A 27510-nucleotide genomic window follows, 5' to 3' on the forward strand; every position below is an offset into this window, starting at 1 on the left:
ACTTTACATAGGTATCAGCTACATTAAGTATGCAAAGATGAGAAACTTTTGACAAAGATTGGGCGCAATAGCCCTGTACTGTTTTCTGTGTACAAAGTAGTTGTATGGCTCAAAACAGGTATGTGTTAAGGCCACAAAGTATAGTGTCCCTATACCTTAGGGTTGGTTTAAGAGTGTATGTGTTTTTGGGGCGCCTGGGTGGCTCCGTCGGTTAAGCGTCCGACTTCGGCTCAGGTCATGATCTCACAGTTTGTGAGTTCTAGCCCTGCGTCAGGCTCTGTGCTGACAGCTCAGAGCCTGGAGCCTGCTTCCGATTCTGTGTCTCCCTCTCTCTCTGCCCCTCCCCAACTTGTGCTCTGTCTCTCTATGTCTCTCAAAAAATAAATACATGTAAAAAAAAAAAATTAAAAAAAAAAAGAACATGTGTTTTCTATGAGAATCTTAAGTATGAAGACAGTTAATCTGATTTTTAAAAATGATTTTGTTTTCTTCTTTTCAGATCCAATCCCTCTGTGGACCTTCTAAACATCTTTTACTAGTAGAAACATTATTTCCTACAAAATGAAGTCAGCGTCTTAATTTAAACCAGCATTTGTGTGGTTCTGACTTTACCTGCTATGGTTTGTGAAGCTTGAGATCTAAGGAGTACAGGGTCTTTTGTGATGACAATATGACTAATAGTAAAGGAAGATCTATTACCAGTAACACGAGTAGTGGTCCAAGTAGTGGAGGAGGTTTTGTAGACTGGACTTTAAGCTTAAATACAATTCAATCTGATAAGTTTTTAAACTTATTGTTGAGTATGGTTCCAGTAATTTACCAGAAAAACCAGGAAGATAGGCACAAAAAAACCAATGGCATTTGGCAAGAGGGATTATCAGCTGCAGCCCAGACTTTTAGTAATCGATCTGAGCAGCACATGGAGTATCACAGTTTCTCAGAGCCGCCTTTTCATGGCACCAGTGGGCACGCGCCGTCAGGCTGCAGCCCAAAGTATGATGACTATGCCAGCTACAATTACTGTGATGCAAGGGACGCTGCGGAAACAGCTGCCATGTTACAGAATGAAGCTGCATCCAGTGATGGCGATGAAGATGCCACTGTGGAAGTCAACCAGAAGTCACCAAAGGAATCCAGTGGCATCATGGCTCTGCAAATACTTGTGCCATTTTTGCTAGCTGGTTTTGGAACGGTTTCAGCAGGCATGGTTTTGGATATAGTCCAGGTGGGTTTATCATTTTATCTTCACCGTCTTTGTTGCTTTAGGTGCTTTAGGTGGGTTACTCATCTCACACATTTACTTTAGATCTAACTTATCCCTTAGTGAAATGAACCCATGCTGGCTCGGGCAGCGAATCTGCTACTTCTAGGTGTGTGTTTTCCTTTACAAGTTCTGAGAGAATGGTCTCATTCTGATTGTAAAGTAACCCTTCAGAAAGTATTACAATAATAAAGCAACCCCAAAATGGATAAATCAATTAAATGCAAAACCCAATAAATGTTATATTTAAATGCTTCTTTACTTTTTGAATAAAATCATATACTTGTTAAAATGCATGAAAACCATGCAGAGAATTAAATACAAGATAAAAAGTCTTCCCGGTTTTTCCTCTTCAGACCAAACTCCCTTCCCCTCCAGAGGTTACCGTTGTTCAGAATTGGTTGTGTTTACTTGCGTATGTTTTTCTATGTTTTCATATATACACATGCACAGTTTCTTTTTCAGAAATAAAAATGAAGTGCCATATATATCTGCAAATTATTTTCATTGCTTAATAATACATCTTACATATTTTTCCAAACTAGTAACAAAGATATTCTGCATTTTAAAATGAGAACTTGATATTCCATTGTATGTACATACCAAAGTTTATTCACTCTCCCATGCTCGTGCTATAATGAATGCGCTTAGAAATATATTTACACTATTTTCATAGGCTAGATTTTAAAAATGGGATTGCTGGGAATTCGGGTAGGTGTATATGTTTAAAATTTTATTAGACACTGTCCTATTGACTTTCAAAAAGTTTGTGCCAGTTTATAATCCTCTCAATACATAAGTACTTTCATTTTGCTATGTCCTTATCAATCCATGTTGAACATTCTTGATCCTTTTCATTTTTGGCAACTGATAGGAAAATGTTTTCATATTTTAACTAGCAGCCTTTTAAAAAAAGTAACTTCTTTATTATTAATGTTTAGTGTGTTTTCATATGTCTGTTGACCATTCTTAGTTGTTCTATGGATATTTCTTATGTGAATTACTTTTATGTATGTTATTCATTTTAAAAATGTATATGCTACTTATCATTTTTAGGAGTTCTTAATGTAGTGTGGTTACAGAATTACCTATTCTATAATTATCTTTCTAAAGTAGTAAGTTGTTAAAATGTGACATTCTATTACTGTCAATTTTCATTCATCAGTCAGAGAAAGAGTAACATGCCCTTGTCTTTCATTGCTTGCTCCCTAAAAGAAATCTCAGGTCATTTGTGACACTAAAAAGCTTTCAACAGATAATATTTTTATCTAAATGGAAAACATACATAAATAGGAACATAATTTCCACCATCAGTTGGAGAAAGGATATAAAAAGAACCATGTTAAGAAGTATATTAAGGGGCGCCTGGGTGGCTCAGTCGGTTAAGCGGCCGACTTCGGCTCAGGTCATGAGCTCGCGGTCCGTGAGTTCGAGCCCAACGTCGGGCTCTGTGCTGACAGCTCAGAGCCCGGAGCCTGTTTCAGATTCTGTGTCTCCCTCTCTCTGACCCTTCCCTGTTCATGCTCTCTCTTTCCTGTCTCAAAAAAAAATAAAAACATTAAAAAAATTTTTTTTAAAAAGTATATTAAATTTTTAAGGAATCTGACAAGAGAAAGAAATAAAAGACATCCAAATTGGTAAGGAAGAAGTAAAACATTCGCTATTTGAAGACGACATGATGCCATATATAGAAAACCCTTGAGGGGTGCCTGGGTGGCTCAGTCGGTTGGGCATCCAACTTTGGCTCAGGTCATGATCTCAGGGTCTGTGTGTTTGAGCCCCACGTCAGGCTCTGTGCTGACAGCTCAGAGCCTAGAGCCTGCTTCTGGTTCTGTGTCTCCCTCTCTCTCTGCCCCTCCCCCGCTCATGCTCTGTCTCTCTCTCTCTCTCTCTCTGTCAAAAATAAATAAACAGTAAAAACAAAACCATTAAAAAGAAAACCCTTGAGACTCCACCAAAACTTTTAGTACTGATAAATGAATTCAGTAAAGTCACAGGATACAACGTTCATATACAGAAATCTTTTGCATTTCTATACATTCATAATGAAATAGCAGAAAGAGAAATTAAGAAAAACAATCCCATTTACAGTTGTACCAAAAGTAATAAAATACCTATTATTAGACAACCAAGGAAGTGAAAGCCCTGTACTCTGAAAACTATAAGACGCTGATGAAAGAAATTGAAGATGACACAAACAAATGGAAAGATAGTCCATGCTCATGGATTGGAAGAACCAATATTGTTAAAGTGTCCATACTGCCTAAAGCAACCTACAAATCTTATGCAATCCCTATCAAAATAACAACAGCAGTTTTCAGAGAACTAGAACAAATAGTACTCAAGTTTTTGTGGAAACACAAAGACTCTGAATAGCCAAAGCAATCTTGAAAAAGAAGAACAAAGCTGGTAGGTATCACAATCCCAAATTTTAAGATATACTACAAGCTGTTTTGATTAAAATGGGGCACCTGGCTGGCTCAGTTGGTGGAGCATGCAACTCTTGATCTTGGGGTTGTGAGGTCAAGCCCCACATTGGGCATAGAGTTTACTTAAAAAAAAAAAAAGAAAAAGAAAAAACAGAATGGTACTGGCACAAAAATAGACACTTACATCAATGGAACAGAGTAGAGAGCCCAGAAACAAACCCATGTTTATATGGTCTATTAATCTATGACAAAGGAGGCAAGCACGTACAATGGGGAAAAGACAGTCTCTTCAACAAATGGTGTTGGGAAAACTGAACGGCTACGTGCAAAAGAGTGAAACTGGACCACTTTCTTACACCATACACAAAAATGAACTCAAATGGAATAAAGACCTAAATGTGAGCCCTGAAACCATAAAACTCCTAGAAGAAAGCACAGGCAGTAATTTCTTTGACATCAGCCATAGAAACCTTTTTCTAGATATGTCTCCTCAAACAAGGGAAATAAAAGCAAAATTTATTGGGACTACACCAAAATAAAGAGCCTTTGCACAGTGAAGGAAACCATCAACAAAACAAAAGGCAACTGAATGGGAGAAGATAGTTGTAAATGATATATCCAATAAGGAGTTAATATCCAAAATATATAACGAACTTCTACAACTGAATACCAAAAAATGGGCAGTGTACCTGAATAGACATTTTTCTGAAGAAGATGTACAGATTGCCAACAGACACATGAAAAAATGTCAACATCAGTAATCATCAAGGAAATGCAGATGAAAACCACAATGAGATATCACCTCAGACCTGTCAGAATGGCTAAAATCAAAAACACAAGAAATAACAAGTATTGGCGAGCATGTGGAGAAAAAGGAACTCTCATGCACTATTAGTGGGAATGCAAATTGGTGTAGCCATTGTGGGAAACAGTATGGAGGTTCCTTAAAAAATTGAAAAGTAGAAACACCATATGATTCAGTAATTCCATTATTGATGATATTTACCAAAAGAAAATGAAAACACTAATTCAGAAAGTTATATGCACCCCCGTGTTTATTGCAGCATTATTTACAATAGCTAAGACATGGAAGCAACCCAAGTGTTCATCAATAGATGAATTGATAAAGAAAAAGTGGTATATATACAATGGAATCTTATTCAGCCATGACAAAGAATGAGATCTTGCCATTTGGAACAACATGGATGGACCTAGAGGATATGATGTTAAGTGAAATAAGTCAGAGAAAGACAAAAACAATATGATTTCACTCATACATGGAATTTAAGAAAAAATGTACAAAGAAAAAAAAAGATAAAAAAACACTCTTGAATATAGAGAACAACTGATGATTACCAGGGGGAAGGTGGGTGAGGGAATGGGTGAAATGGGTGATAGGGATTTTAGAGTACGCTTATCAGGATGAGCACTAAGTAATGTATAGAATTGTGGAATCATATTGTACACCTGAAACTAATATAACGTTGTATGTTAATTATATATCAGTAAAAATGCTGGGGGGGGGGGAATGAAACTTTGCAGGTATAATTAATTTAAATATATTGAGATGGGGAGATTTTGTGGATTTTCCAGGTAGGTCTTTTTTAAAAAGAAAAAAAATTTTTTTTATTAGTTTTGTTTACTTTTGAGAGGCAGAGAGAGACAGAGTGTGTGTGAGGGAGGGGCAGAGACAGATGGAGACACAGAATCTGAAGCAGGCTCCAGGCTCTGAGTTGTCAGCACAGAGCCCGATGTGGGGCTCGAACTCACAAACCATGAGATCATGACCTGAGCCGAAATCAAGAGTTGGGACACTTAACCCACTGAACCACCCAGGTGCCCTGATATTTTTTTCTTGATATACCAATTATTCTGAAGAAACACTCAATATTTAGTTCTAAAATGATAACATCTATACATCTATAAGAATGATGTGTTGGAGAATAGTTTATTGGAATATTTATATAGGTTATATGTACATTCCTGTGGTGTAATGTTCATTTCTTGATACTATTCGAGATAACAGCACATGTATAATTAGTTTGTAATATTAAACTTTAGTGTTAAAAATTATAAAAACAAATGTTTTGAAAGGTTTAATTTAAATATGCTTTTTAAAACTTTTTGATTGTGAAATTTAACATACAGAGTATACAAACCAAAAATGTACAACTCAGTGAATTTTTGTGACACAACCATATAACTATCAGGTCAAGGAACAGAATCTTATCAGCACTTCATTTGTTTTCTTTGTGCTCCCTTCTGATTGCTGCCCTTTATACCTCATCACCAAAGGTAATCAGTGCTTCCTTGTCTTTATAAAAGTGTATTATTAAACACCATTGTTTGGTTTTACTTAATTCTTCTAAAACCTTATATAATGAAGTATAGAGTATCTAGTCCTCTGTGTCTGGTTTTTTTGTTCAACATTATGTAAGTTTTATGAAATTGTATTTCATTTATTTTTATTGTCATATCTAATCCAGTTATGAATATATCACAGTTTATTCATTCTGCTATTGATGCTCTTTGGTGTTTCCAGATTCTGGGTGCACATGTGCGTGCATTTCTATTGTGTATATATATATATATATATGTAGAAATGGAATTTCTGTGTCTTAGGATATCCAGGCATTTAAATTTAGATATGTCAAATGATTGTACCAATTTACAGATTAATGAGCTGTGTATGAGAAGTCTCATTGCTCTGTATTCCTATTTACACAAGGTATCAGCAGTCTTTTTAATTTTAGAAATTCTGGTATTGGAAATCTTGGGGGTTTCCCTCATGACTGATGTTGTTTATTGATCATTTATTTGGACATTAGTGATAAAGGGTTTTTGCCCATTTTATTATTTGTCTTTTTCTTACTGATTTATTAAGAATTATTTGTGTATTCTGGATACAAGCCCTTTAGTTATATGTATTAAAAATATCTTTCCTTCCTCTGCAGCTTACCGTTTTACTTTCTCAATGGTGTGTTTTGATGAGCAGAAACTCTTAATTTTGATATAGTGCCTTTTCCCTTACTTTTCCATGGTTTGTACTTTTCCTTTCTTGAGAAATCTTTCTATATTCTGTGGTAATTAAGGTATTCTCTTTAATTGCCTTCTTAAAGCTTTGCTGTTTTGCCTTTTACATTTAATTTTTTTAATGTTTATTCATTTTTTGGTAGAGAGAGACAGAGCATGAGTGGGGGAGGGGCAGAGAGAGTGGGAGACAGAATCCAAAGCAAGCTCCAGGCTCCGAACTGACAGCACAGAGCCTGACGCGGGGCTGGAACTCACGGACTGTGAGATCATGACCTGAGCTGAAGTTGGATGCTTACCCAACTGAGCCACCCAGGCGCCCATGGCCTTTTACATTTAGATCATTCTCTCCCTGGAATAATTTTTTATAGAGAGTGTGAGGTAGGGATTGTTTTGTTTTGTTTTGTTTTTTTCTTTCCACATGGACTTTCAGTTGTGTCTGCACTATTACATAACCAAAATCTTTGCTGTCAATGAAGTACCCATTTATGTGCAGATGTGTTTCTGGGCTCTATTCTGCTTCTTTGGTGTATTTATGTTGCTTGGCATTAATATCACACTATCTTGATATCTAGTAGAGAATGTTCTCTCCATATTTTTCCTCAAAGTGCTTTGGTTATTCTTTTCCCTTTGCATTAAATGTACATTTTAGTATAAAAACTTGTCGGTTTCCACACAAAACAAAGGGGTGTTGCAGTTGTGATTCAGATTGCGTTGAATCTACAGATAATTAGGGGAAGAATTGATTCTTGATAATGCTGACTCTTCTGATACATGTACATGAAATAGCCCTCTTCATTTATTTAGGTCATCTTTAAATTCCCTCTCTGAGGTTTTATAGTTTCTGAGCACAAGTCTTTTATATTTTTTGCTGGACTCATTCCTAATTATTTGATACGTTTTATGCTGTTATAAATGGTATAGTTCTTTAAAAAAATTCATTTTATGTTTGTGTGTATCTGTTGACCCTGTATCTAGCAATTTTGCTAAAATCACTAATATTAATAATTTATCTGGGACACCTGGGTGGCTCAGTCGGTTAAGCATCCACCTTCAGCTCAGATCATGATATCACTGATTGTGAGTTTGAGCCCCGCATGGGGCTCTGTACTGACAGCTCAGAGCCTGGAAGTTGCTTTGGATTCTGTGTCTCCCTCTCTCTCTGCCCCTTCCCCACTCAAGTTCTGTCTCTCTCTGTCTCAAAAGTAAACATTAAAAAAATTAAAGAAATAATTTATCTGTAATTCTTTTGGAATTACTTCATCATACCACCATATTGTCTGTGAATAAGACAGTATTATTTCTTTCTAAACCTTATATATTTTATATTTTATTTACTTATTTATTTTTGTGCCATTCTGTACCGACTAGGACCTTCAAAGCACTATAAAATGGAAGTGCTGAAAGCAGGCTTATCTTGTTCCAGATCTCAGAGAGAAAGCTTTCAACAGTTCAGCATGAAGTATGGTGTTTGTTGTTGATTTTTGTAATATTCTTTGTCATATTAAGGAAGTTTCTTTTTTAGTTCGCTAAGGCTTGTTTTAAAAATTATGAATGGATGTTGAGTTTCATCGATATACTTTCTCTGTATTTATTGATAACATTATATGATTTTTTTCCTTTATTTATTGCTGTGTTGAATCATATTGGTTATTATTATTTTAAGTTTATTTATTTATTTTGAGAGAGAGAGAGGGAGAGAGAAAATCCCAAGCAGGCTCACCCTGTCACATGGAACCCAATGTGGGGCTTGATCTCACAACCGTAAGATCATGACCTGAGCCTAAATCAGGAGTCGGAGGCTTAACTGACTGAGCCACCCAGCCGCCCCTTGAATTATATTGATTAAACCAACCTTACATTTCTGGAATAAGTATAACCTGGTCATGATTTATTGTTCTTTAATTTTGATTAGAATTCTGATTAATTTTGCAAATATTTTGATTGGAATTGGAATTGGGATTTTTGCATCTAAATTCATATGTAAGATGAGCCCATAATTGTCCTTCTCATAATGTCATTGGCAGTTTTCATTAAGGTAGTACTAGTGTCGTGAATGAATTTGAAAATGTTCTCATTTTTCCTCCTTTGTTAAGGTTTATGTCACTTTGTCATTATTTCTTTCCTAAGTATTTGGTATAATTCCCTGATGAAGGCATCTGGGCCTCCCATTTTCTGTGTGGGAATGTTTTTATTTACAACTTGAGTTTCTTTAGAAGTCACAGGGCTAATCAAAATTTTCTATTTCATTTTGTGTGTGGTAAGTTTTTGTTTTTTTATTTTTAACCATTACATTCCCAGCAGGTTGAGTAGATTCTCAATAAATACTTGTTGAATAAAAGTTTAACAGTCACCATTTATTGAAGGTTTGCTATAGGCTAGGCACTACCATAAGCCCTTTACATACATCATCTTATTTTAATCCTTACAACTATAAGGAAAGTGTTATTGTCTCTGTTTTGTAAAATAAAATACTTCGTGATTAAGTGATAGAGCTGAGGGTTGGATCTTGGTCCAGATTCAGTATCTGTCCTCCTAACCACTATACATTATATAAATTTACGCATGTGGAAACTTTTGTAATCGTTTAAGGGCTACATACCTCTGAAGTAATAGAGTTTAGGGACAGTTTTATGCAACTAAAATAGTAAAGTTTGTCTTTGGTGCTGTCTTAGTCTATTTGGACTGCTATAATGAAATGCTACAGACTGGGTGGCTTTAACATGAGACATTTAGTTCTCCAGTTCTGGAGGCTGGGAAGTCCAGAGTCAAGGTCCCAGGCTATTCACTTTCTGGTAAGAGTTCTCTTTCTGGTTTGCAGAGGGCTGCCTTCTCTGTGCCCTCACATGCGGGAGAGAGCAGGCCTCTTACTCTTCTTATTAAAGGCACCAGCCCTGCCAGATTAGGGCCCTGCTCTTATGACTTCGTGTAACCTTCGTCACCTCCTCATAAGCCCTGTCTCCAAATACAGTCACACTGGGGGTTGGGGTTTCAACATACGATTTATGAGGGCGACACAACTCAGTCCATAGCAGGAGCTGATGCATGTGCTGCCTCAGCTGGATTATCAAATTCAAGATAAGGAGTTAAAGAGCCATTAGTGTCTTAAGGCAGTATTCTTATATTCTAATATGTGACAGATGGCCAGTTAAGATAGACTGCTTGGCCATTATCTGCCTTCTCTTTAGTAGGACATCTACTCCCTGTTTTATTTAAGACCTGCTCTAGCCCTGCCTCTCTACTTTTTCCTTTTATTCTTTAATTATCAGTCAGCTTGGAGTTGTCAATTGATGTTTGCTGAGAAAATTTGCCAACATCACCTCTTTTGAGTTGAAGCAGTAATTCAAAGATTGAGTTGTGTAGATATTTCCTCACTTTACAACCGAAGAATTTGAGTGAGGCTCAGAGAACTCACTCAGCTAGCAGTTCCAATTTGGAATTTCTGCCCCAAAGTTTATGCCTTTCTGTAGTAGTGGGAAATACAAATACATAGATTATAGCTATAGTGTATGACGGAATATTTAAGTATCTTTAGAGGTAAAGAGAGTGCTGCTATAGGAATTCTACTGAAGTACCAAAAAGACCTGTAGGGATACAGAATGCTCTTTTTACATATTCAAGCTTACCCCAAGGAGTAAGCCTTTGTCTCAGCCTAAACTACCTTTGTGTGCTTGTGATTTACAATATCACTTTATTAATCCTGGGCCCCAAATTAAAGAACTTGTAAAAGATCATGGGAAGCACAATTATAGTGCCTGGGAGATCAATGTTCAGTAAATGGTGTAATATTAACAAATAACATTCATTGAATGTTCTTTGTCAGTATATCGTATTAGTTATCTGATGTTCAGGAGGACTCTGAGGTAGGTGATGTTATTTCCGTTTTACGTACCAGGCTTAGATATTAAATTATTTGCCTGGGGTCACACAACTGGTAAGTGGCTGAATTAAACCCAAGTTGGCTGACTGCAAAACTCATGTTTTTAATTATTATACTATCTCCTCACTGATGGGGGACATATCTTAATTTTGGATCATGTCTGTGAGTCAGAACTTTTTTGTTATGAGAAATTGAAACCTATATATCCAGTTAATTTAAGTGATTAAAAAAAAAAAAAGAATGCATTGTCTTTGGTAACTGGGAACAATACGTATACAGCCTACCTGAGATATAACTAGATCGGGGGCTTAATTTTATGATTACCTTCTCTCTGTCTATCTCTCATTTCAATTTCCGGTTTGTTTGTTGCCCACATTCTCTCCTGTTGCATATACCTCGTGATAGTTGTGGGGTCATATACTTTTAGTTTGTTTTACAAAAAGAAAGAATGAGCTGTTGTCTGTCTTCAGTTTGGAAAATTCTAAGGAATAATTGCCCCTGGAACCAGTCAGTGTGACTAGGGAGATAAAATAATATGATCAGCCCTGTTTGAGTTACATTTCTGTCTTGGGGGACAGATGGCCACTCAGATTGGCAATTTCACTAAAATCACAAAGAAAAGGAATTGAACTGCTTCTTAAGCAGGAGGCAGTGGATGTTGTTTCAAGGAAAATGGAGATGAAAAAGTGTGCAGAAGAGGCAGGAACAAAACCTTGCGTGTAGTGACTCACATATAGGACTTGGCCCCTCCTTGGTCTTTCTGTTTATCTGAGTCAGTGGTTCACAAAGTGTGCTCCTTGAACCACAGCATCAGCATCATCTGGGAATTTAGATACACAAATTCTTAGGCTCTATCCCAGCCCTGAATCAGAAATCTAGGGTGGGACCTAGCAAACAGTTTTTGCAAGCATTTCTGGTGATTTTGATGCGGGCTCGAGTTTGAGAACCACAAATCTAAAGTGATGTAAGTTCCCTTACTACTAGTAAATGGAGTTGGGCGGGATAGGTAGGCCACATAGTCTTTGGTCCCACTTAAGTAGTGCCCAGTCCAGAAGACCAGACTAATGCCTTACATAGAGTAGACGTCTAGTTCATTAATTCCTTGTGGAATGAATGAAAGCACAAATGAAATAAAACAAACTCTACTTTGTCATACAGATTCCTGAATTTTGATAGTCAAATATAGAGTTTTAAATTATAGGATTCAGAACTGGAAATATCCCTAGATATTAGCACCCAGTCTAAGCTTTTCTTCCCTTGCTAAAAATAAGCAAATAGTTTTAAGTGATTTGCCCAAGAATATACAGGTAGTAGACAGCAGAGCCCTGTCTTGTGGATGGATCCTGTTCTCTGTATAACATGCTATATGTGTATCTTGGATTGTCCATAGACTTAATCTCTGGATTATGTAAAGATTCTATAAAATGCGGTTAATGTTAGCTACCCGTCCATCTAAAAGAAATTTAAGCAAACTGAGCTAATACCTTTGTAACTACTAGTAATTCCTAGGTACATTTATACTTCTCATTAGAATATTATTGAAAGCTAATATCTGCCAAACCCGGAGATCCTATTATGTTTTATGAAGACAATATTCTTGCAAAGCTGAAAATATTCTTTTGAAATAGAGGGTAATATAGCTCTCAAGTATTCCTTAATTTATTACTACACTGCCATACAGTGTGTGTGTTTTGGAATGCAGAGAGAATGATGCAATACCTAAGTTGTGTTTCTAACTTGGGACTCTGAGTTAGGGTTATTTTCCTGATATGGAAAGTAGAGCGGTCAGAGAGAAAAGGGATGCTTTGGTGAAGTTTTGTGGACACAATACCAGTGTTTTAAATGGGCAAAGAGAAGGTAAGGGGGCAGGATCAAGGCAGGATCACAAAGCTAAGAAGGCATCACCATGTTTGTCTCTCCTTATAAAGCATAGCTATAATTTTAGAGTTTGTACTAAAGATAAAATACCTCTTTTAACAAAGCTGTGATCCCAGAAAGGCACTAGCACTCGCTGCTGTAATGGTTCTGGTTGTTATTTAAAAAATAATACATGGCCTTTCACTTCCGGGAAGCTATAGTAAATGTACTTTTACCTATCCTGCCCATTAAGTCCGATAAAATAAAACACACACACACACACACACACACACACACACACACCCTGGAAACTTGATATAAAACAAACCTAAAAGGATTCTATAAAAGATGGAAAGAAGAAAGCAGCCTGGCTAGTCCCCTTTAGCTTCATATATCCCAGATTTGTAGCTAAAGAGGCCAACAACCTGGGAATGCCAACAGATGCAGACAACAAGAAAGGCCTGCTCTCTAAAGGACTAGGAAATGGACAGCCTAGCAAGATTGAAACCTGGTAGGTAAGAATTGTCCTGCTCTAGCCAACCATGACAGAAAGAACTTTGGTCTCACCTATACACCCAGGGCAGCAAAGGTTCAGTTCAGGGCTTAGACTTCAACCTCAAGAGGCTGTAATGAACAACATGGATGTATATGGAGGGTGTTGTGCTAAGTAAAATATGCCAGATAGAGAAAGACGGATATGCATGGTATCACTTATACGTGGAGTAAAAAAAAAAAGTCAAACTCAGAAACAGAATAATCCTTGCTGGGGGATGGAGGAAATAGAGATTGGTTAAAAGGTACAAACTTTCACTTATAAGATGAATAAGTTCTGAGGATTTCATGTATAGCATGGTGGCTATCGTTGATAATACTGTACTGTATAATAATTTCTAAATAAGAGAGTAGGTCTTAAGCATTTTCACCAAAGAAAAGGTAACAGTTTGGGTTGGTGGATGTGTGAATTAACTCGATGGAGGGACTTTTCACAGAGCGTATGTGTATCAAATCATCGTGTTGTACATTTTAGATATATTACAGTTTTTCAATTATACCTCAATCAGCCTGGGCGGGGAAGAGGCAGCAGTGAGATACCCCAACATTTCAGCCAGGGTGATATCAGAGAAGGGCACGTAGAGTGCCAGGACTTTCATTTAGGTAGCTAGTAATGACAGCCCGTGATAGAACTGAAAGGAGAAATAGAAAAATCCACAGAGCCTTCCACACCCTTCTCTCAATAATTGATAGAACAACTTGGTAGAAAATCAGCAAGGATATAGAAGGACTCAGCAACGCCACCAGCCAGTGAGATCTAATTGACATTTGCAGACTACTCCACCTGAAAACAGCAACACACATTCTGTTCAAACTGTTACAGATCGTATACCAAGAGAGACCATATCCCGGGCCATAAACCAAATCTCTACGAGTTTAAAATATTGAAGTCATTCACACTGTGTTCTCTGATTACAATGTAATCAAACTAGAAAACAGTAACAGAAAGAAAAAAGAAAAAATTCCAAATACTTGGAAACTAAACAGCATACATTTAGATAGTCCATGGTCAAAGGGGAAGTCTCAAAAAAAAAAAAAAATCAAAAACAAAACATTGAACTGAGTGAAAATGAAAATGTAACATCAAAATTTGTGAGTCACAGGTAAAGCAATACAGAGATGGACATTTATAGAACTAAATGCATACATTAGAATAAGGAAGAAATCTTAATAATTGAAGCGCTCATCTCAAACGTAGAAAAAGATGAGCAAAATAAACCCAAATCAAGCAGAAGGAAGATAATAAAGATAACAGCAAAAATCAATGAAATTGAAAGCAGGAAAGCAATAGAGAAAAATCTTTGAAACAATGGTTTCAAACGAATGGTTCTTTGAAAAGATCACTAAAACTGACGATCTGTGGCAAGACTGACCAAAAAAAAAAAAAAAAAAAAAAGACAAATTACCACTAACAGGATGAAATGGGAGATATCACTATAGATCCTGTAGCTGTCAGAAGGATAATGAGGGAATACCACAAACAGCTCTGCACTTGTATGTTTTACAACTTATGCAAAGTGGACTGCTTCCTTGAAAAACAGAACTACCACAATGAACTCAAAATGAAATAGATAATTTGAACAGCTCTGGTCATGGCTCAGGTCATGATATCACGGTCTGTAAGTTCGAGCCCCGCATCTGTGCTCTGTGCTGTCAGTTCAGAGCCTGGCGCCTGGTTCGGATTCTGTGTCTCCCTCTCTCTCTGTCCCTCCCCTGCTCATGCTCTGTCTCTCTCTGTCTCAAAAATAAATAAAAACATTAAAAAAAATTTTAATATCTTAAGCAGAATTGACACTAATCCTTCAGGATCTAGGGCTAGGTAAAGATTTCTTAGACTCAATACCCAAAGCAGGATCCAAAAAAGGAAAAATGGATAAAATTTTTGCTCTGTGACTGACATTTTTTTATATATATATTAGAGAGAGAGAGAGAGAGGGAGGGAGGGAGGGAGGGAGGGAGGGAGAGAGGAAGAGCAGGACGGGCAGAGAGAATGGGAGAGAGAGAATCCCAAGCATAGCACAGAGCCTGATGCAGGGCTCAACCTCATGAACCATGAGATTATGACCGTAGCCAAAATCAAGAGTCAGGTGCTTAACTAACTGAGCCACCGGGGCGCCCCTAAATGACCTTGTTAAAAGGATCAAAAGCAACTTTGCAGAGTGGAAGAAAATATTTGCAAATACATATCTGACAAAATATGACTATATAAAGAACTCTCAAAGCTAAACAGTTAAAAAAATGTAGAAAACTGGCAAAAGACATAGAGACATTTCACCAAAGAGTGTGTACAGATGGCAAATAAACATGAAATGTTTGACGTCTTTAGCCATTAGGGAAATGCAAGTGAGGATCTCTATGAGATATCACTACACACCTGTCAGAGTGGCTATAATAAAAATAGCAAAAATATGAAGTGCTGTTGAGCATGTAGAGAAATGGTATCACTCATGCATTGCTGATGGGAATTTAAAATAGAGCAGCTACTCTGGAAAACACCTTGACAGTTTCTTAAAAAAACACACACACCCACACTCACACACTAACTAAAACTAAATGCTAACCATCATATAACCTAGCAATTGCATTCCTGAACATTTATCTCAGAGAATGAAGACTTCTATTCACGCATTTCCTGTACATGACTCTTTGTAGCTGTCTTATTCATGACAGCCAAGAAGTGGATACAGCCCCAACAGTTGAATGGTTAAATAAATTTGGGTAAATCCATGTAATGAAATACTACTCCTCGACAAAAAGGAACAAAGTATTGCATGCAACATGCAACATCCTAGATGAATCTTCGGAGCATTATGCTGAGTGAAAAAAGCCAACCCCAAAAGGTTATACTTACTTCATTTGTGTAACATTCTAGAATTGACCAAATTATGGAATGAAGAAAGATTAGTGGTTGCCAGGGATTAAGAAGGTGTTGGGAGTGGGGAGAAATGGATGTGGCTATAAACGGGCAGCAGGAGGGATCCTTGTGGTGGTATCTTGACCGTATCAGTGTTAATATCCTGGTTGTGATATGGTTCACTATTGTTTTGCAAAATGTTACCATTGGGGGAAACTGGGTAATGGGTACATGGGATCTCTCTGAATTTTTTTTTTATAACTGCATGTGAATATATAATTATTTCAAAATGAAAAGCTTAATGAAATTGTATATTTGATAAAGCATATTTAAACTGCATGAAAGAATATATAGTGGAGAAAGTAGTCTCTCTCTGCCTGTATGTGCCTTTCTCCTATTCCCTTCCTTAGCCCCATTACTTTTTGTTCTGTGCCTCCTTCAATAGACATTAAGTGTGGTGTGTATGTGTGTGTGTTTGTGTGTGTGTGTGTGTGTGTATTTGCCAGAGACACAAACAATGCTTCTGTTCACCTTGCTTTTCTTAGCTTATCCTTACATAGGTTCACAAAGATTTACCAAATTCTTCTCCAGCTATGTCATGCTCTATTGCAAGGATGTATCATTTTATATTATTTTTCTACTAAGTTACCTAATGAGGGGGATTTCAGTTGCCTCAAATCTTTTGTTATTATGAACAATGATGCAGTAAATTCATCATATGTATGTATTTAAACTCATGTTCACGTTTATTTGTAGGATAAATTCCTTGAGGTAGAGGTTTGAGTTGAAAATTATGTTCACTTTATATTTATATATTTATATATTTATATTTATATTTAAGTTGCCCAATTCCCCCAAAGAAGTTAAACCTTAACATTCTCCCCAGTAGTGTCATAGAGTGCCTATTTCCTTATACTCTTCCCAATGGAATGTTATCCAAGTTTTCGATCTTTACCAATCTCACAGATGAAAACTTATCACCTTTTATTTCGCATTTATCTGATTATGTATGAGATTGGTCATTTTGTCATATGTCTGAAAGTGAATGGGTTTAAATTTTTTTATGTTTTGGTTTATTTTTTGAGAGCGGGGAGGGGCAGAGAGAGAGAGGGGGACAGAGGATCTGAAGCAGGCTCTACACTGATAGCAGTGAGCCCGATGTGGGGCTTGAACTCACTAACCATGAGATCATGACCCGAACTGAAGCTGGACACTCAACTGACTGAGCCACCTAGTTGCCCCTGAATAGGTTTAGTTTTAACTAAATCAAAATAAGAACCAAACTTCTCCAGATTTGGAGTATGTATGTTTCTTAAAATTGCATCAACTTCTTTTACCAATTAGACTTTTTAAAACTTTTGCTGTTTATTTGGTTTATTTATGTATTTTAATGTTTATTTATGGGGGGGAGGGGCAGACAGAGAGGGAGACAGAGAATCCAAAGCAGGCTCTGCACTGACAGCAGAGAGTCTGATGCAGGGCTCAAACTCAGGAATGGTGAGATCATAACCTGAGCTGAAGTAAGACACTTAACTGACTGAACCACCCAGGAACCCCTAAAATTTTGCTGTTTATATTAAAGTTAGGACTCTGTGGATCTGTTCCTCAACTTATTTAATTATTATTATTTTTTAAGTTTCAATTTTGTTTTTCCTCTTGGCCATTAAAAGATTTTTAGTTTTGAGTCTAATGCATATGTACGAGCACTCTGACATTACATTTGATTGTGTGAGTACTTCGCTGAGGTTCTGGATGTTGACAGAAGTCCAAAATTAGGTAAGATTAGACATTGATTTCCTTTAGGGCAAGTTCTTGTGGAGAAGTTTAGGGATTCATAAATATATATAGCCTCAGAGGTCATGTCTTTATTATGGCAAAAATTTTTAAGTCTATGAATTTTTTTTCCCCGCAATACCTCCTGCCAGGAAATTAACTGGTAATATATCTTGGTGTTATATAGCTAATAAACTTTCAATATTGCTATCCATTACTATGTACAGGTACATTCCTAAGCACAACCATATGAGGTAGGTTCAATTATGTCCCTATTTTATTTATTTTTTTAAATGCTTATTTAGTTTTGAGAGAGAGACAGACAGACAGACTGTGAGCTGGGGAGGAGCAGAGAGAGAGGGAGGCACAGAATCCGAAGCAGGCTCCAGGCTCCGAGCTGTCAGCACAGAGCCCGATGTGGGTCTTGAACTCACGAACCATGAGATCATGACCTGAGCTGAAGTCAGATGCTTAACTGACTGAGCCACCCAGGTGCCCCTCAATAATGTCCCTATTTTAGATGAAGAAAGTAAAGCATAATTTTGCCCAAGTTACATAGTACAAGTCGTTGACTCAGAATTTCAACCCAGGTATCTGAAGCCTTCCCTTTGACTAAAGTTCTGCACAACTTCTCACTAACCTCATCATATATCCTAAGTGCTGTCTCTGGACACTCCAGGGTTGCTGTGGGATTTTTAAAAAAATTTAAAGGAAACACAGTGACATCTCTTGGACACTTTACAGACTCAAGGTGGTTTAATACTTCAACATTACATCACACAACATTTATCTTGATGACTAGATTTTCAGTGGTGCTGTGAAAAAAAGCAAGTGTCACACAAAAACCAATACAGAACAAGAAATGAAGGTGGTAGTTTCCAATTCCAAGGTTTGAGAAGTCATGCAGTGACCCACAGGGACACACACCCAATTAATAAGTAATTACGATGGTATAACATAAAATATTATTTTTTCAATATAATTGTATTATTTCTACAAATGGCTAGTAAATTGTTAGGAGGTAAATATTCACTAAGTTTTTTGGACCAACTACTTAATAAATAGGACTGTTGGGTATTTCTTTTGGCCTAGGGGTACCATGAAAACTGAGAAAGTTTGGGAACTTCTAGACACATGCCTCTTCAGGTGTAAGGAAAAGAATGTAGAATTTATTTGGCATGGGATAGGAAATCAATCGTTGCTCGTTCTTATTATATCAATGCTAAGGTGTTAGTGACTTCATAGGGTTTCTCGTGGGAGTATTTGATTTGAATTGAACTTGGAAAGGATGGGAGTAACCAAAAGAAGTATATCCCAGTAGATAGAATCTGTGATGACGTGAAGGAACTAGACTGATAGAGATATTCGGATAGTATTCTGGTGTTTCCAAAATTAAGTCATATAGGTAGGTATCTTAAAATTACGACCTAGGTAAAATGTGCTCCTGAATTATGTCTGATTTTTTAAGAATGGTACCTATCATAGGTTTGTTGTAGCTTAAATGAGTAAGCCTAAGGAACAGTGTCTGGGCACATAACAAGCCATCAGTGAATGTCAAATATTGTTTTTGTTTTTTCAGTCCGTAAAGTCTCTGAGTGCTACAGTCACCTCTTAATAGCATTAGTAAAATAGCAGATTGTGCTATTAAGGGATTTGTGTGGGTTTTTTTTTCCCACTTTATAAAGTACTGTATTTTTTTAATTTTTTATTTTTTTAATTTTTTTTTTAACGTTTATTTATCTTTGAGACAGAGAGAGACAGAGCATGAATGGGGGAGGGTCAGAGAAAGGGAGACACAGAATCAGAAGCAGGCTCCAGGCTCTGAGCTGTCAGCACAGAACCCGACTCGGGGCTCGAACTCACAGACCGTGAGATCATGACCTGAGCCGAAGTCGGCCGCTTAACCGACTGAGCCACCCAGGTGCCCCTATAAAGTACTTTAATATGTACTTTCATTAACATGGTATTTTTGCAAGGGCTAGACAGGGCAGAGTAGAAATTGAAATCCAAAGACACATGACTCATCCAAGATTATGTGGCTAGATTATGACAGATCCATGCCTAGAACCACAAATTTTCTAATTTCCAACTTAGTGCTTTTTAAATGATATTATGCTCTCTTGCCTCACACCCTAAAATGGGTACCACAACATGGGATGACTCAGAACTCCTGACGTCCAGTCTAGGTCTCGTCTTCTGGCCTTGGGAAAATCATTGAACTTCTCTGAATCTTTATTTCTTCAACTGTGAAATTAGATAATAATATTGCTGTAATTTTCCTGTGGAGTTGTTGTAGTTAGTGTTGGAACCAAGATTCAAATCCAGATGTTCTGGTTCTTGAGTCTGTTCTCTTAACTACTGGTTACACTGACTCTTGTCCTCATTAAGGGATAAAGCAAAACGTAAGGGCATCAGACTTGTGTGGCAAGCTGGAGTTATTTGGGGATGTAGTGACTGCATCGACTATCATTCCCAATTTAACCAAATCTTCTAAAGCAACTCAAGGCTCCAGAACTCTGGAGAATAGGGTTAAGCTAAATGTTCACTCATTAAATGACTTGTGTTTTCATTCAATATGTGGATGCAACATTGGGAAAGATGGCTGAGGTTTTTAGAAATGTCCTTTATCTAAAGTGTTTTTGACAGGGTGTCAGAAAATTCTGTTTGTTTTGTTTTTGTTTTTTTTCTTGCAGCACTGGGAGGTGTTCAAAAAGGTAACAGAAGTTTTCATTTTAGTTCCTGCACTTCTTGGTCTCAAAGGAAACTTGGAAATGACATTGGCATCCAGATTATCCACTGCAGTAAGTTTTTTCCTACTTCTAAGTATATATATTACCTATGCTGTTTCTTTCTGTGAAGGAGAATTTGTACCAGGAAATTTTTTTTCCTCTATCTGATAAATTTCTGGACCTCAGGGATATGACAAGTGGTAATGCCTGATGTGATACCCTGAAAGTTCTCTGGGTTGGCTAATTTGCAAATTATAGACCTTCATTTATCCTGAGGTAGTATACTTGCCTCATTTTACTCCAGGGCGTTCTGGCAATTATCATCAGTGCTTCAGACATGGGACAAATCAGATATTGAGATTCTTTATGATTCAAAGGTTGGTTGATTGGTATTTATACCTTTTGTGATTATAAAAGTAATACAAACTTATTGCAAAAACTGAAGAAAAGGGAAAGATTATAAAGAAGAAAATTTAAAACCACCTAGACATAGTCATATATAAATATTTTGGTATAGATCCATCTATACTTATACATCATTAGGTATATCTGAGTAGATACATACTGTATATTCTAAAAAAGAACAGTAATCATATATTTTGTCTCTTAAAATCTATGATATCTGTTTTAAGATATATGCTGATCATCTTTCCACCTCAATGAATATACACCTATGTCATTTTTATTGGCTATGTACTTTTCTGTTATATAGCTCTCCTATAGTTTAGTCTAGCATCTATTTTTGGATATATAGTCTCTTTCTGATGTTTTGCTATTATAAACAATGTTATAATGAATAATTTTATACAGACAGTTTTGCATTCTTTTATTTCTTTGGGGCAATTTTAGGATTGTAATTAAACTGTTGAGAAAAAAAAAGGCATTCTTTCAAGGCCTTAGCTACATATGCTAAATTGTCATCCAGAAACGTTAAACATTTAAAAAAACACTGCCACTAACAGGGTTCTGATTTAATTTTAGAAGCCTAAAAGGGCATTACTTTCTCACTGTAACATTTGTTGGAGTTTCACCATCGTGCAACCAAATTATTTTGTTTAAAATCACATAACTAGTGAGGTTCATTTCAGTGAACCATCTACCCGTTTAATGTTAGTCAAAAATTAAGCCTTCAAAAGGTGTTACTAATTGCATTGCCTTTAGTATATGAAGTTGGGTTTGTTTGTTTGTTTGTTTGTTTGTTTGTTTGTTTGTTTAAAGATGCTACAGCAGGGGCGCCTGGGTGGCTCAGTCGGTTAAGCGGCCGACTTCGGCTCAGGTCATGATCTCGCAGTCCATGAGTTGGAGCCCCGCGTTGGGCTCTGTGGTGACAGCTCAGAGCCTGGAGCCTGTTTCAGATTCTGTGTCTCCCTCTCTCTAACCCTCCCCTGTTCATGCTCTGTCTCTCCCTGTCTCAAAAAATGAGTAAACGTTAAAAAAAAAATTAAAAAAAAAAAAGCTACAGCAAATGAACCCATCTATGCACTAGGGGAAAAATTTTGTGTATCTAAAGCCTGAACAACTGTGTTGGTGATGGGAGTACTCTCTCCTGTTCCTTCCCTTCCCCCATTTCTCCCCCAGGCAACTGTAAGTTCCCTAAGATTTCCTGAGTAAAACAGATGCTTGGAAAGGAGATAAATGGATGGCATTAAATAATGTTTTATTAACATTATTGGCTTGCTCAGTTAAGAGAAAGTGCTGCATATGCCCTATGGAACCTTCTAAGCTCCCTGTTATATATGAAAGGTCATATAGCTAAACTCTGCCCAGGACCATAATGAAATATTGGGTATTAGTGTGCTCTCATCATGTGCCAGGACTGTACTAACTGCCTACAAGGGTATCTTATAGCAACCCTATGAGATAAACACTATTATTCCTGTTTATAGAGGAGGAACTGAGGCTTAGAACAGTTGAGTAACTTTCCTGAAGACACAGAGCTAGAATATAATGGAATACCTCACATTCCAGAACATTCCCTTTTACTTGCACAGGATAACTGAGTCAAGAGTTTTAAAACCAATAAATAACCTCAGTAACAAACACCTGATAGTCTCCTCTGCATTGTAAGGATGCTCTCCTGAGGGCTTGGTCTTAGCACCAATATACCATATTTTTTGTTACTTAATATTTTAAAACTTTGATATTTATTATTTCTCTTAATGTTTTAATTTTAGAGAGAGAGAGAAAACATGCGTGCACAAGTTGGGGAGGTGCAGAGAGAGAGAATCTTAAGCCATGCTGAGCATGGAGCCCAATGCGGGGCTTGTTCCCATGACTCTGAGATCATGACCTGAGATGAATTTAAGAGTTGGATGCTTAACCGACTGAACCACCCAGGCACCCATGTTATTTTTTTTAAAGTATTAAAGATACAGTCCTGTTACTTATTTCCGTAATTAGTTGGTGAGCTAGAAACGTCTAGGGGTATCAGCCAGTCAGATACTAGCCAGACCTTGGTAGATTTGCTTGGGCAAATTCACTTTAGTCTATAATTTTTCATATCATCATTATAATGATTGAATATTAAAGGAACTGGAGAATAATAGAAATGAAGCCTCTTTGGACTGGAACATAAAAGTATAAAGTGACCTTGGAACATCTTGTGGTGGCAGAAGGTAAAATGCTAACCAAAAATAATTGGGGGGAGTACCTTGGTGTTAGCTGAATATTGATTTTCACACTTGGAATGTGTGTCCATTATACCTCTAGCTTTTGTCTTAAAAAAAAAACTTTTATGTAGTTTTACCAATGTTTTAAGAGTTAGTGAAATTATATACACGTGGTCCGTCTGCCAACTTTTCCCAGTGATCTACATTTGCATTATGTTTTAAGAACTGGTAGGTCAGCAAGGTAGAACTCAATCCAAGAGGCTTGTTGGCAAGACAGGGGAATAAAGAAGAGGTCTTGAAAAACAGAACTGGCAACAGTTAAAGGAAAAGAAAATCGTTACAATGAGAGTTAAAAGGTAGCTCTAGTTTCATTTTGTTGGAAAATGAACTTTGCTCTGATAAATATAGTTAGGCACCCAAACTTTTAAGCAACTTGATAACTTAGCCTGGAAAACTGAAATTTTGGCTAGCTTATCTCAAAGAAAATATTTCTAAAAGCAACATTCTTGAGCACTCTCCAGTATTTGTTTAGATTCAGATAATAGCTTAAATGTCACTCCATTTTGAAGTAGGCCATGCTGTGGAGAATCTGCTTAAAAAGGAATTTGCTGCAAATTAATTTCTGTGTAATTTGGTCACATATTACCATTAATACTGCCTAAAGGTGAATTTAATCTTAATCTTTTAATTTGAACTTTAGTTTTTTTTTTTGTTGTGGCATTTATATTTTATGGTAGATACTTCCATCAAAAGTCTGGTTACATTTATTTGTTCATATTTAAGAGAGTGGAACTCCAAAGCTGATTAGAAGCAGAGTCCATGGGAGGAGAGTATCAACCAATGTCTTCGCTGAGTGAGCTAGCTGCACCTTTCTTTGGCGGGGTAGGGCTGCAGTTGATGTCTTCCACAGATCAGGAATTTTGTCACTGATTGTAAGATATTTGAGTTGCAAAATGAAGAGATTACCTTGTTCTCTAAGTAATGAAAATACCATAAACTAGATGAGTATACCATGTTATCATAGCTTGAAGCCATGAGTTACTACTTTTCCATCTACTAATGTGTTTTACTTTTATTTTTTATTTTTATTTTTTTGGTCAAAAAATGTTAATAGCAACTTTATTCATAATGGCTCTAAACTGGAAGCAACACAGATGTACTTTTATTTTTTGAGGCTAAGAATTTGAGATAGGCATGGCCTAGTCAGTGTTAAAGGCCAGAGGCAGGACTGTCGATACGTTAGATCAGTGGTTCTCAAAGTTAGCAACTTTGGTTAGCAACTTGTTGGAAATGCAAAATCTTGGCTCCACCCAGAAGCTGCTGAACCAGAAGCTCTGGGGTTTGGTTCAGCAATCTGTATTTTAACCAGCGATTCTGATATACATCAAAGTTTGAGAACAACACTGCGTTAATGAAGAGCATAGAGGCCAATGGGCCTGGGATCAAGTGGGAGAAAGGAAAAATAACAGGGTGTGAGATCACCTTGTGGGCCTTTGTAAGGACTTTGCCGACTGTGGGAAATGGGAAGCCACTGGAAGGTTTTAAACAGAGGAGTGCTATGATATGATAGATATTTCAACAGATTATTTTGACTGTTGTGTTGAGACAGAGCTATAAAGGGCCAAGGACTAAAACAGAGACAAGTTAAAAGTCTGTTGCCATAATACAGGCTGGAGGCGATGCTGGCTTGGATCAGGGTGGTAGCAGTGGATATAGTGAGACATAGTTGGAGTCCAGAACTAATTTTCAGAGAGAAATGACAGAATTGGCTGATGGATTAGCTGAAATTAAGTACTGGGAGTAGTCACTTGAAAATTTCTCAGGATTTGAGAGATGGAAAATTCGTAGATGGAAAAGTAGTAACTCATGGCATCAAACTATGATAACATGGTATATTTACCTAGTTTATGGTGTTTTCAATTGCTCAGAGAAGTTGATCTCAAGTGGTAGGGGGAGTGTGTTACCATTCTTACAGAATGCTAGAGAATCATTGCCAGCTATATTCCAATCCTGATACTCCCATCAACTGTTAAAGCCACTCTAGGTTAAAGCCTTCTTGAAAGCAGAGTACCCAAAGGCTCACCTTTGATAGACTCTTCACTGACTATTCTCTACTTAAAATTTTTATTACTCTTGACTTTGAGACCCCACACTGCGGTGTGGACTCTTTCCACTTCTTTCATGGCATCTTCTTTTTTTTTTTTTCAACATTTTTTAATTTATTTTTGAGACAGAGAGAGACAGAGCATGAACGGGGGAGGGGCAGAGAGAGAGGGAGACACAGAATCGGAAACAGGCTCCAGGCTCCGAGCCATCAGCCCAGAGCCTGACGCGGGGCTCGAACTCACGGACCGCGAGATCGTGACCTGGCTGAAGTCGGACGCTTAACCGACTGCGCCACCCAGGCGCCCCTCATGGCATCTTCTTAGTCTATTTTTTTTGGTTTCTTTTTCTTTGCTCATCTTCTTGATTTGAGGTTTTCCTGAAATATTAGTCCCTTGTTTTTGTGTTTCTGTCAATAAGTTCATGTATGCCACCCCTGCCCATACATTGCTGACTCTCAGATCTGTACCTCCAGCCTCTTTCCTGATCACTACAGCTGAATTTTCAATTGTCTGTAGCCTCACTACATTCAAAAGTAAACTCATTACCTTCTCTTGCTCCAACTGTGCTTTCTGTATTTATCAGTTTATTAACATTACCAATCACTATCCCTCTTCTATCCAGTTAATGTCTAGGCTGTCCATTCAACCTATGAAATCCCTCTCCCCTTCCCTTTATGCCCCACCTGCCACTACCTTAATTCAGTTGTCAATTGTCTCTAAATGGGACTGTTGTGGCAGATTCCTACCTGAACTCCCTGGTTCCAGGGTAAAAAGTCAATGATTTTTGTTTGTTTGTTTGTTTGTTTGTTTCTTTAACTTAAAACAAGTACTATTTGAAAGTCAGCCTTTTCATCTATGGTCAAAAAATAATTCTTTTAAAAATTTTACAATTTTCTTGTGTAGTATTTATTTTCAGTTATAAAAGTAGGAGTAAGGGGCACCTGGGTGGCTCAGTCCTTCGAGTGTCCAACTTCAGCTCAGGTCATGATCCCACAGTTCGTGAGTTTGAGCCCCGCATCAGGCTCTGTGCTGACAGCTCAGATCCTGGAACCTGCTTCGGATCTGTGTCTCCCTCTCTCTGCCCCTAAGCCACTCACATTCTGTCTTTGTCTCTCTCAAAAAAAGTAAACATAAAAATAAATAAATGAATAAATAAAAGTAGGAGTAAAAATCATTATAGCTATGGCAGGCAAGTCTGTGATTACTTAATCTTTTTGCTCCATTAAAGAGTCTTTTCTCATTTTTATCATTGTCTGCCGGAGAATCAGGATAAATGAACTTATAGGATTATAAGGAAAGCTTTGTGTAAGTATAAAGATAGAGAACCTAAAACATAAGATATCATATAGAGCCTACTTACTCAATTGTTGAAGGGCAGTTGTCTTTAAAACTTGTTATTATAGGGGCGCCCGGGTGGCTCAGTCAGTTGAGTGTCCGACTTCGGCTCAGGTCACGATCTCACAGTTAGTGAGTTCGAGCCCCACGTCGGGCTCTGTGCTGACAGCTCAGAGCCTGGAGCCTGCTTCGGATTCTGTCTCTCCCTCTCTCTCTGCCCCATCCCCACTCATGCTGTGTCTCTCTCTGTCTTAAAAATAAGTAAAACATTAAAAAAAAAATTAAAAAAAACCTTGTTATTCTATAAAGGTAAAGGTTAAATGTTACCAGATAAAAAGATATTTCAATAAAAATGTTTTCTATTTTAACAAGGGAGATATAATAATGATGAATTCAAATCAACTTTATCATGCCCTCTTACCTGAGTCAAAATTTGTCTCTAAATTATAATGATTAACTTGAATAATTTTTCCTGGATTTTTATCTTTTCAACAGTAGATATATATTATGGTAGATAATTGTTGTGGATATATAACAGTAGTATATAATTAGAAAACAATCCCAAGCACAGTGGTTCTATAAATTGTTTAAATTCTGTTACCTGAGGTCTAAAATTTTCTGCTTCTGGATGCTAGATATAACAGTCAAAAATGGCATCCACTGTCTTAAAGACAATGTATATGTTTTTAAAGCTTATAAATCTATTTTCCAGGAGCAAATTGCCAAGAACCGTTTGATTAGTATTTTCCCACTCTAGACAAAACTGATTTCTGTTGCCTTAAACCTCTCAGAAAACTCCTTTGATTTCCTGAAATTATTTTGTAACATTTTAGCTTTTTAATTCATTAATTCAAAAAATATTTCTGAGCCCTTACGGTATGCCAAGTGCTAGTGTGTGCTAGGGAATCATCAATAAATAAAACAGAAAATATTCCTGCTCTCACTGAGCTTACATCCCAGTGTAAAAGGATATGAAGAAGCTGGCAAAACCTTTCCCTGATAACTATAAGTTAGATTTCCCATTCAAATTGTAAAACTTCTAAAATAAAGAAAAATTAAATCCCAAATAATGATATTAATAACTCTGGCATAACTT

The 27510-nt window shown here is 37.0% G+C and overlaps 1 protein-coding gene across 4 annotated transcripts in view; it reads left to right on the top strand.

Moving 5' to 3' along the window:
- Positions 1-27510, top strand: part of SLC41A2 (solute carrier family 41 member 2) — a 125332-nt gene that overhangs the window by 25710 nt on the left and 72112 nt on the right. For all 4 annotated transcript variants that reach the window (XM_019446650.2, XM_019446648.2, XM_053894639.1 and 1 more), the window contains 2 exons: positions 500-1225; positions 20330-20437. In XM_019446650.2, the coding sequence (XP_019302195.1) occupies positions 671-1225; positions 20330-20437 (663 nt within the window). In that variant the 5' untranslated portion in view covers positions 500-670. The remainder of the gene's footprint in view (positions 1-499; positions 1226-20329; positions 20438-27510) is intronic.

The sequence above is a fragment of the Panthera pardus genome, unplaced genomic scaffold, assembly GCF_024362965.1.
Source record: "Panthera pardus isolate Hobbes unplaced genomic scaffold, ASM2436296v1 HiC_scaffold_6, whole genome shotgun sequence".
In the NCBI taxonomy this organism is placed as follows: Eukaryota; Metazoa; Chordata; class Mammalia; order Carnivora; family Felidae; genus Panthera; species Panthera pardus.